At 47.8% G+C, this 11,754-nt stretch overlaps 1 protein-coding gene across 1 annotated transcript in view; it reads left to right on the top strand.

Annotated features, from left to right (window-relative positions):
* Window positions 1-11,754, top strand: part of LOC142251825 (phospholipid-transporting ATPase IG-like) — a 223,007-nt gene that overhangs the window by 174,853 nt on the left and 36,400 nt on the right. The window contains exons 20-24 of the mRNA XM_075324873.1: window positions 1,553-1,559; window positions 1,623-1,725; window positions 3,008-3,153; window positions 4,915-4,974; window positions 8,231-8,358. Of these exons, the coding sequence (XP_075180988.1) occupies window positions 1,553-1,559; window positions 1,623-1,725; window positions 3,008-3,153; window positions 4,915-4,974; window positions 8,231-8,358 (444 nt within the window). The remainder of the gene's footprint in view (window positions 1-1,552; window positions 1,560-1,622; window positions 1,726-3,007; window positions 3,154-4,914; window positions 4,975-8,230; window positions 8,359-11,754) is intronic.

Raw genomic sequence — 11,754 nt, 5'->3', positions numbered from 1 at the left:
AACAGATGCATAAATCTTACAAACCAACAAGTTATGTTGCTCAGTTAAATTTTAATACATTTTCAACATAAAAGTTGTGGGTCAATTATTATTCAACCCCTAGGTTTAATATTTTGTGGAATAACCCTTGTTTGCAATTACAGCTAATAATTGTCTTTTATAAGACCTGATCAGGCCGGCACAGGTCTCTGGAGTTATCTTGGCCCACTCCTCCATGCAGATCTTCTCCAAGTTATCTAGGTTCTTGGGTGTCTCATGTGGACTTTAATCTTGAGCTTCTTCCACAAGTTTTCAATTGGGGTTAAGGTCAGGAGACTGACTAGGCCACTGCAACACCTTGATTTTTTCCCTCTTGAACCAGGCCTTGGTTTTCTTGGCTGTGTGCTTTGGGTCGTTGTCTTGTTGGAAGATGAAATGACGACCCATCTTAAGATCCTTGATGGAGGAGCGGAGGTTCTTGGCCAAAATCTCCAGGTAGGCCGTGCTATCAATCTTCCATGGATGCGGACCAGATGGCCAGGCCCCTTGGCTGAGAAACAGCCCCACAGCATGATGCCGCCACCACCATGCTTGACTGTAGGGATGGTATTCTTGGGGGTCGTATGCAGTGCCATCCAGTCCTCCAAACGTCACGTGTGTGGTTGGCACCAAAGATCTCGATCTTGGTCTCATCAGACCAGAGAACCTTGAACCAATCTGTCTCAGAGTCCTCCAAGTGATCATGAGCAAACTGTAGAGAGCCTTGACATGACGCTTTGAAAGTAAAGGTACCTTACGGGCTCGTCTGGAACGGAGGCCATTGCGGTGGAGTACGTTACTTATGTTATTGACTGAAACCAATGTCCCCACTGCCATGAGATCTTCCCGGAGCTCCTTCCTTGTTGTCCTTGGGGTTAGCCTTGACTCTTCGGACAAGCCTGGCCTCGGCATGGGAGGAAACTTTCAAAGGCTGTCCAGGCCGTGGAAGGCTAACAGTAGTTCCATAAGCCTTCTACTTCTGGATGATGCTCCCAACAGTGGAGACAGGTAGGCCCAACTCCTTGGAAAGGGTTTTGTACCCCTTGCCAGCCTTGTGACCCTCCACGGTCTTGTCTCTGATGGCCTTGGAATGCTCCTTTGTCTTTCCCATGTTGACCAAGTACGAGTGCTGTTCACAAGTTTGGGGAGGGTCTTAGTCAGAAAAGGCTGGAAAAAGAGATAATTAATCCAAACATGTGAAGCTCATTGTTCTTTGTGCCTGAAATACTTCTTAATACTTTAGGGGAACCAAACAGAATTCTGGTGGTTTGAGGGGGTTGAATAATAAATGACCCTCTGAATAAACTTTTCACAATTTAAAAAAAAAAAATAAAAAAAGAAATAACATTCTTTTTTGCTGCAGTGCATTTCACACTTCCAGGCTGATCTACAGTCCAAATGTCACATTGCCAAGTTAATTCCGAATGTGTAAACCAGCTAAATCTGCAGGGGTTGAATACTACTTGTAGGCACTGTATGTGTGTGTATGTGTGTACTATTTTTATAGGTAATCCTCCTTACTTTGCTTATCCAGGAACAATGTATATTGCTGACCTATGAAAAACAATTGAATCAATTTATCAATTTTTTATTTTATTTTTCAGATTGTTAAAATGGTAAAAAATACTAAAGGAAACCCAATCACATTATCTGTGGGAGATGGAGCGAATGATGTCAGCATGATCCTGGAAGCACACGTCGGGATCGGTACGCCATAACTGTATCTATAGCTGCCAGTTGTGAGCTGTAAAATAAAAATAAATTATAAAAGATATATATCCTCCCAAAAATGTGGACGAAAATGAGGGGTGTGTCTTTAAATCCGACTGTAGCTTACCGGAGGTGAATTGGCGGGGAGCTGTCTGTGCATGCGGGGAGCCTTTCTGTTCTGGGCGGCCTCTGTGTGGGTGGGTGGGCGGGCGGGGGTCTGCTGGCTGCCACTCTTTGCGGCCGGGTGGCTTTGTAGATTGTGGTGGCTGTGTGGCGGTTGTCCTAGTCTGTCCGTGGTCCCTGGCTTTAAATGATGGCACCAGAGTCACCGCGTGCATAAGTGGAGCTCTTGGATGAGAGCTCCATCTGCGCACGTGTCGCTCCGGGCACCATTTCTTTGAAGCCCGGACTGCAGACAGACTAGGACACTCGCCGCATCGGCCCTGCTCCACCACACAACCACCGCAGCTTCCGCTGCCACCTAGCTGACCCGCTGCCTGCTGTGAACCCTGCTCCACCACCACTGCCGCCCCCCTCCGGTAAGAAAGAAACCAGCGAAGTATAAGGCGGACCCCCTTTTTTATCTCTAAAATTTGGGGTGTGTCTTATAAAGCGAAAAGTGTGTGTGTGTGTGTTGTTTGTGTGTGTGTGTGTGTGTATATGTGGGGGGATAAAAATTTAACATGTGAACAGAGCCTGTAATCCTTAGTTTCCGGAAAAGTCATGGGGTGCAGCAGTCTCCCCCACACACACTGAGTGAGGTAGAGGATCTACAGAGAGCCCTATCTGTAAGGGATCAGTTCTGCTGCTGTAAGGCAATATTTCAAGTCAGATTTCAAGGCAGAAAATGTACATTGTGGTGGTGTAGCAGCCTATTATTGCAGATTTACAGAGCGGCAGCCGTTCTGATTAAAGAATAGAAGCCATCCTCACTCCAGGAATCCTCTTGGTGCTCCAGCAATCTCCACCAGACTACAAGAGAGGATGGACTTTTTACAAGGAGGATCCGGGACACGCCGGTTGGAGCAATGCAGCTTCTCAATGCGTTTCTAGGCTTTCCAGCCTCTTCTATTTTCCTGAGGAAGAGCTTGAAATGCGTTGAAACCGATGTGTCGTGGATCCTGCTTATAGAATTCAGATCTAGCGCGTTGTCTCCTTCCGTTGTGTAAGGGTCTGTGATTACGCACATTCTATTTTGCTAATTAGTTGGACAATTTTTATTTTTTTTTTTCCCCTCTAAACCCTATTAACGTTTAATTAAATCATCATTTTTCTCCAGGTATTAAAGGAAAAGAAGGTCGCCAAGCAGCGAGAAACAGCGACTACGCTGTGCCAAAATTCAAGCACTTGAAAAAGCTTCTTTTAGCTCACGGCCATTTGTACTACGTCAGGATAGCGCACCTTGTACAGTATTTCTTTTATAAGGTAAGCGCTTCGTTATACCATGACCCAAGGAAAACCAAAGCTTCTCAATCCCGGAGAAGCGTAGATCGTCCACGGTGCAGGATTCTTCCACAGGAAATCAATTTTAATCACGCATGCTTCATTAGGTCGGTCATTGGTAATGAGCAAAGTAAGTTTTCCAGAAAGTTGCTGGAGTTTGCTGAATCTGCATTTGTCTGGTAGTGTCTGTACCCTCATCAGTCTTGGATAGCTGCAACATCTCATCTGTGCTCCTGAAGAGATGGTGCATTCCCCAAGTGACCACAATAAGGAGGATTCCTGTGTCTTACAGACAAGAAGCAGATTTTTAAAGACAACCAAGCACCAGGATTATCCTATATAAACTAAAGCCAGTGCTATGCGGGTGCCATCATGCTGATTCTATACATACCTTTAGTTGTGAGATCGGATGTATACTTTTTGAAATGCATGCAAGTTTATGAAATATACTTTTAGTTGATTGATTGCCGCTACAGAATATCTAATAAGTGGGTCGGGTTTTGTTAACCCTTTCCCCCGTCCCTCCTCTCCCCCTCCCTCGTCCTTCCTCCTCCTCCCCCCCCCCATCCTTCCTCCTCCCCCCCCCCCTCGTCCTTCCTCCCCCTCCTACCTCCTCCTCCTACCTCCTCCTTCCTCCTCCTCCTCCTTCCTCCTCCTCCTCCTTCCTCCTTCCTCCTTCCTCCTCCTTCCTCCTCCTTCTTCCTCCTCCTTCCTCCTCCTCCTCCTCCTCCTCCTCCTCCTCCTCCTCCTCCTCCTCCTTCCTCCTCCTTCCTCCTTCCTCCTCCTCCTCCTTCCTCCTCCTCCTCCTTCCTCCTCCTCCTCCTTCCTCTTCCTCCTTCCTCCTTCCTCCTTCCTCCTCCTCCTTCCTCCTCCTCCTTCCTCCTCCCCCCCTCCTCCTTCCTCCTCCTCCCCCCCCCTCGTCCTTCCTCCTCCTCCCCCCCCTCGTCCTTCCTCCTCCTCCCCTCGTCCTTCCTCCTCCTCCCCCCCTCCTCATCCTTCCTCCTCCTCCCCCCCTCGTCCTTCCTCCTCCTCCCCCCCCTCGTCCTTCCTCCTCCTCCCCCCTTGTCCTTCCTCCTCCTCCCCCCCTCGTCCTTCCTCCTCCTCCCCCCTTGTCCTTCCTCCTCCTCCCCCTCGTCCTTCCTCCTCCTCCCCCCCCCTCGTCCTTCCTCGTCCTCCCCCTCGTCCTTCCTCCTCCTCTTCCCCCTCGTCGTCCTTCCTCCTCCCCCCCTTCGTCCTTCTCCTCCTCTTCCCCCTCGTCGTCCCCCCCCCCCCCCCCTTGTCGTCCTTCCTCCTCCTCCCCTCCCTCGTCGTCCTTCCTCCTCCTCCCCTCGCTCGTCGTCCTTCCTCCTCCCCTCCCTCGTCGTCCTTCCTCCTCCTCCCCCCCCCCCCTCGTCGTCCTTTCTCCTCCCACCCCCGTCCTTCCTCTCCCAGTGATAAGTCATGGGGAGGAAGGACAGACAGGGGTGGGAATAACTAGCAAAACCCGCCCACTTATTAGATATTCTGCAGCTTCTATCAATCATGTAACACTGTTTCACAAACTTTACTTGCCTGTATTTCAGAAAGTGTACATCTGATATCACAACTAAAGGTATGTATAGAATCAGCATGATAGCACCAGTATAGCACTGGCTTTAGTTTATATAGGAAAATCCTGATGGTTGATCCTCTTTAAGCAGTCATTCCTATAGACTAGCACCAGTCCTATAAAATAATTCCTGCTTTTTACTCCTCTCTTTGCAGAACCTGTGTTTCATCCTGCCACAGTTTTTATACCAGTTCTTTTGTGGGTTTTCACAACAGGTAAGCACTAATATTATATAGAAGAATCTCTGTTAAGATGACCGGTCACAGAGACTAAAGTGCCGAGATTTCGCTCCATTGTATTCTCTCTGTCTCCTTGAGAATTCTGATTTTAATTTTTCTTAATCCGGCCTATGATGCCATAGGATATTTTTCATTTAGTGCTAAATGTTATGCTTTTTACTAAGGGAGTGTTACTCATTAATTATGCAGAGGAGCCTAAAGGCACACCCCTGAGGAATCTTCTAGGCACCACCCACTTGCTACAGACCATAAAAATTAGCTGTATATAAAAAAAAGCCCATATAATATATTTAATATATTTATTCATTTATATAGCTCTATTAATTCCACAGCGCTTTTACATACATCAGCAATACTGTCCCCATTGGGGCTCACAATCTAAGGTCCCTATCAGTATATTTTTGAATTGTAAATGAATATCTAGGGAACTGTATGGCAGATACAAAACTAAAGAAAACAATACTTGAGGGAGGAGAGAGAATAAAATAAGAGCAAAGTTTGGTCACTTGTGACCCGGTGACAGGTCCTTTTTAACACCCCAAAAAATTCTGAGTTACACCCACTTGGTAAAGACCATAAAAAGTAACACTGAATTAAAGGCCCATATTTCAGGAACTATATGGCGACTTAAAAAAAAACAAAGTGTAATACTCAATAAAAGCAGGACCTGGCAAGTTTTGAGCTGGTGACGGGTCCGCTTTAAGAAGAGTGTAAGAACCAACGAAGACGCAGCGTGGCAGCCGGGTGTGGTGATGGTGACAGGGCGTGCCGGGAGAGATTTGTATAGGTTGGGATTTGCTTTGATTTGTGCGTTGTCTGCAGCATTCATGTACTTATCCGAGGATTGTAAGACCTCACCTTAGATGTTTACAGCTACGAGGCAAGGAGGAATAAATGTGGAGTGGACGTTCCGGCTCTCTCATTTCCAATAAAATGGCACAGGAAAATAAGTTGTGTCTAGAAACCTTTTCTCCGAGAACACTAAAGTACAAGCTCCTCAAGTCGTAAAACAGCCTTTTCTCATGTGGCATCATACCTCCCTGTAATACATGCTTGTTGTCAGCTCTATGTATCCAGAATGCTGCTGCCTACACCATTTCTAGTGTAATTAGCACAGCTTCATTCCTGTAGCGATTTCCCTTCTACAGCTCATAAAGGATCGTGTGTTTTTCTGATCTAAAACCTTACAGTGCATATACACTGCAAGGTTATCGTGCACAAGAGTTTCATGATAATCTTTCTTTGTAAACAGGCTGCCGGTCACCAGATAAATAAGCAAAACGTATTCATCGGATGAAATGATCTTTTGTGCACAGCGAGAGATTGTTCTCGACAGTGCACTGTCCTGTGTGAGATGAACTCACGCTGTCGAGAACAATCTCTTACAGATCACTCAGTGCGCATCGTTTACTTTGGTCTGCCTTTGTAGGTATTTAAATACCCACTAATTGGGAAACATTTGCCAATCGGCGTAAAAATCTAATAATAATTTCAATATTTTCCCCACATGCTCCTCCTGATCTGCTGTATACAATCTCTCCCCCCCCCCTCTCCCTTTAAATATTGGGGGACTAGTGACAAAATGAAGAAAAACCTAAAAACTGTATTACTACTAATTCTAGCAGTGATCGGACAAGGACTCATTCTGTTTTCCAACATTTGCCATTGAGGGCCTGTTGGGCTACACTTCTACACAAAGGGTCATTTACCGAAATCAGTGGGTTTGGGTGTCTTCAGTATAAAATGTATGGCAGTCTCCATTACATTCTGGCTTAAGCCTGCTTTACACGTTGCAATTTCGCATATGATATCGTATGCGATCGTAACCGCCCCCATCGTATGTGTGGCACATTCAATTTGTTGAACGTGCCGCACATTCGAGTAACCCCCGTCACACGTACTTACCTTCCATACGACCTCGCTGTGGGCGGCGAACGTCCACTTCCTGGAGTGGGAGGGACGTTCGACGTCACATCGACGTCACGCGGCAGCCGGCCAATAAAAGCGGAGGGGCGGAGCTGAGCGGGACGTAGACATCCCGCGCACCTCCTTCCTTCCGCATTGTGGGCCGGGAGTCGCAGGACGCAGGTAAGATCTGTTCATCGTTCCCGGGGTGTCACACGCTGCAATGTGCGCTACCCCGGGTACGATGAACAATCTGCTGTGCAATTCTAGAGAAAGGTACGATGTGCGTGCGATGAACGTTTTACCGTTCAATCGCAATCGCACGTACCTGTCACACACTGCAATGTACCTTACGATGCCGGATGTGTGTCACAATGTGTCGGCGGGGTCACGTCGTAAGTAAGATACATTGCAGCGTGTAAAGCGGGCTTTAGGCCGCTTTACATGCAGCGGCATCGCTAACGAGATGTCGTTGGGGTCATGGAATTCGTGATGCACATCCGGTCTCGTTAGCGACGTCGTTGCGTGTGAAACGCACGAACGACTGTTAACGATCAAAATTACTCACTTGATCGTTGACACGTCGTCCATTTCCCAAATATCGTTGCAGGACGCAGGTTGTTTGTTGTTCCTGAGGCAGCACACATCGCTACGTGTGACACCGCAGGAACGAGGAACATCCCCGTACCTGCGTCCTCCGGCAACGAGGTGGGCGTGTCTTTCCTTCAGCTGCTCTCCGCCCCTCCGCTTCTATTGGCCACCTGCCGTGTGACGTCGCTGTGACGCCGCACGAACCGCCCCCTTAGAAAGGAAGCGGTTCGCCGGTCACAGCGACGTCGTTAGGAAGGTAAGTATGTGTGACGGGGACTAACGATATTGTGCGCCACGGGCAGCGATTTGCCCGTGATGCACAAACGACGGGGGCGGGTACGCTCGCTAGCGAGATCGCAGCGTGTAAAGCGGCCTCTAGGCCGCTCACATCAGCGGCATTTTTCCGTAAAGCCGGATCCGTTACAAATGTGTTTCAGCTCCATTCATTTCTAATGGAATCTCAGCAAGATGCGGTCACATGCGGTTGCGTGCGTCATACACAACCGCATCTTGCTGCGATTCCATTGTAAATGAATGGAACTGAAACGCATTTACAACGGATCTGGCTTTGTGGCAAAATACCGCTGATGTGAGCGACACCTAATGCATCTTCCTGGAAGTTGCACATTTTGGTTCAAGAAGCTATTGGGAAATAATCGCACAATATATCACTGCTGGAAGCTTTACTTAGAATACGGAGGAACTAAAACAATGTTTTGTGTTTTCTTTGTTGCAGCCACTTTATGATGCTGCATATTTGACCATGTACAACATCTGCTTTACCTCTCTACCCATCCTGGCTTACAGTCTGTTAGAACAACACATCGGCGTTGAAGCGCTAATAGCAAATCCTAAGTTATATATGTAAGTATAACCCATCACCTGGATAACTCTCACCAATGTTCACACTGAGCATAATGCTCCTAACACTACATTAATATGGTTGATTTGGAGCATTGTCTTAGAGAAATCATAGGGACCCCTGCCACCAGTACCCCCCTAAGACAGGGGTCTCAAACTCAGCCGGGTGTATGGGCCGCATATAGAAAAAAAAAATGAGGGGGGCCGCATTATTTGCAGGACAAAGTGAACATTTTTAATGAATCCATGTTTTTTTTTCTATACATCTTGGATCACTTTTGTAAACATTTTTCTCTTGTTTATTATAACAAACGTGCACTTTTTTTGTTAAGTTTATATACAGAAAAGCATTTTTAATGTAAATAAAAAAAGTCATGCTTTAGGATTTTTTTTTTTTTACATTTTATCACCTTCTTGTAATTGTTTTACAATTAGCAGCATCATATAGTAATCTTAGCCAAAATCTTGTAGTAATGTGCCCATCCGTGTGCCCTGTAGTAAGGTGCTCATCCTTGTGGTATTGTGCCCAGTAGTATAGTGCCCATCCTTGTGCCCTGTAGTATTGTGCCCATTAATATTGTTCCAATCCTTGTAGTATTGTGCTCTGTAGTATTCTGCCAATTCCCGTAGTATTGTGGCCATCCCTGTAGTATTGTGGCCATCCCTGTAGTATTGTGGCCATCCCTGTAGTATTCAGCCCATCCCTGTAGTATTGTGGCCATCCCTGTAGTATTGTGGCCATCCCTGTAGTATTGTGGCCATCCCTGTAGTATTGTGGCCATCCCTGTAGTATTTTGCCCATCCCTGTAGTATTGTGGCCATCCCTGTAGTATTGTGGCCATCCCTGTAGTATTGTGGCCATCCCTGTAGTATTGTGGCCATCCCTGTAGTATTGTGGCCATCCCTGTAGTATTGTGGCCATCCCTGTAGTATTGTGGCCATCCCTGTAGTATTGGGGCCATCCCTGTAGTATTGTGGCCATCCCTGTAGTATTGTGGCCATCCCTGTAGTATTGTGGCCATCCCTGTAGTATTGTGGCCATCCCTGTAGTATTGTGGCCATCCCTGTAGTATTGTGGCCATCCCTGTAGTATTGTGGCCATCCCTGTAGTATTGTGGCCATCCCTGTAGTATTGTGGCCATCCCTGTAGTATTGTGGCCATCCCTGTAGTATTGTGGCCATCCCTGTAGTATTGTGGCCATCCCTGTAGTATTGTGGCCATCCCTGTAGTATTGTGGCCATCCCTGTAGTATTGTGGCCATCCCTGTAGTATTGTGGCCATCCCTGTAGTATTGTGGCCATCCCTGTAGTATTGTGGCCATCCCTGTAGTATTGTGGCCATCCCTGTAGTATTGTGGCCATCCCTGTAGTATTGTGGCCATCCCTGTAGTATTGTGGCCATCCCTGTAGTATTGTGGCCATCCCTGTAGTATTGTGGCCATCCCTGTAGTATTGTGGCCATCCCTGTAGTATTGTGGCCATCCCTGTAGTATTGTGGCCATCCCTGTAGTATTGTGGCCATCCCTGTAGTATTGTGGCCATCCCTGTAGTATTGTGGCCATCCCTGTAGTATTGTGGCCATCCCTGTAGTATTGTGGCCATCCCTGTAGTATTTTGCCCATCCCTGTAGTATTTTGCCCATCCCTGTAGTATTTTGCCCATCCCTGTAGTATTTTGCCCATCCCTGTAGTATTTTGCCCATCCCTGTAGTATTCTGCCCACCCTTGTAGTATTGTGGCCATCCCTGTAGTATTCTGCCCACCCTTGTAGTATTCAGCCCACCCTTGTAGTATTGTGGCCATCCCTGTAGTATTGTGGCCATCCCTGTAGTATTCTGCCCATCCTTTAGTAATACGCAAACAAAAAAAAAAAATCTCCTCACCTTTCCTCCGTTCCCTGTGTGCCCACGATCAGTACTTGCAGAGTTTTGGATGCAGCATGCTTCAGCTGCGTCCAAAACCCTGCTATGTACGGTAAAAGCACAGTGGGCATGGGATTTCTAAAAACCCCATGCCCACTGTGCGTGTACGGCCCGCAGTGAAAACGGAACTGCGGTGTGGCTTCCAGAGGCCGCAGCATGTGAATTTATGCTGCGGCATCTGAAGCGTCCTCCCTAGGCAGAGCACAGCGAGGAGACCGCAGCGGCCCGAACCCGTGATCGCAGGCACGGGTAGCTGCGGTCTCCTAAGGAGTAGACTTGCGGCCCCGCCGATCAGGATGCGCTGTGTCCAGCACGCAGCAGGTCCTGATCTTGAGCACATACCTTACCTGCTTGTCGCGGCCCGTGACGATCGCGGCTCTGTGCTGAGGGTCGGCGCCGGCAAGAACTTCACTGCATTTGAATCCATTTGCGGTGCAGCGCAGAGGAGCTGTGCCTGGACCAATGGCTGCTGCCTGCCAATCAGATGCAAGGAAGTGACGTCGCTGTATAACGTCACCTCCTTGCATCTGATTGGCAGGCAGCAGCAGCAACTGGGATAGAACTGACAGCTCCTTGCGCGGCACCACAGATGGATTCAAATGCAGTAAAGTTCCTGCCGGCGCCGACCCTCAGCATAGAGACGCGATTTGTCACTGGGTCTGCGGGCCGCAACAAACAGCCTCAGGGGCCGCATGCGGGCCGCGTGTTTGAGACCCCTGCCCTAAGATCACATTTTATCTTCCGTCCATCTTCTGCGGAGTAGACCTTTCCGAGAGGCTGCAGAGAAAATAGGACTTTACATGAAACCTGTAGAAGTGAATGTCGGTAAAATGTAGATTATCATCAGTCATCAAGAGTTTAGTTTTTTGTTTTTGATTTGTTTTTTTTTATTGCAAGTAAGGCCGCTTTCACTGGTCTCGATGGGGCATCCGTCCAAACCACCCCTTCCCCCTCGCAAAACGGGTTTTGGGCGCATGTGCCGACGGGGCCATTGGCTATAATGGAGCAGACTGAGTCAGCGTGTGCTCTGTCTTGCACCATTTTCGGGTATATATGTTTTCTGCAGGCGGACACCCGAACGTAGTCTACTACATCTAGGTGTCCATCTTTAGAAAACGTATATGCCCGAAATTGGTGCATGACAGAGCACACGCTACCGGAGTCTGCTCCATTATAGTCAATGGCCCAGTTGGCGCATGCGTCCAAAACCTGTTTTGCGAGGGAGAGGGGGGTTTGGACGGATGCCCCGACAGGACCAGTGAACGTAGATAGAAACGCAATGTGAAAGGGGCCTAACATAAAATAGAATAGTAAAGTGCTTGCTTGAGGCTTTGTGAACACAGAGTCTTTTTGAAGAGTTTTCAGAACAGAAACTGAGCAGAACCTCCAAGTTTCTGGGGGGGGAGAGGGGATGTGAAGAGCTTCCACTGAGTTTCAACTCCAAAATCTACTTTTCACACATTCTTAGACTATGTTCA

The sequence above is a fragment of the Anomaloglossus baeobatrachus genome, chromosome 9 (assembly GCF_048569485.1).
Source record: "Anomaloglossus baeobatrachus isolate aAnoBae1 chromosome 9, aAnoBae1.hap1, whole genome shotgun sequence".
Classification (NCBI taxonomy): Eukaryota; Metazoa; Chordata; class Amphibia; order Anura; family Aromobatidae; genus Anomaloglossus; species Anomaloglossus baeobatrachus.
This window is presented reverse-complemented; position numbering and strand designations above follow the sequence as displayed.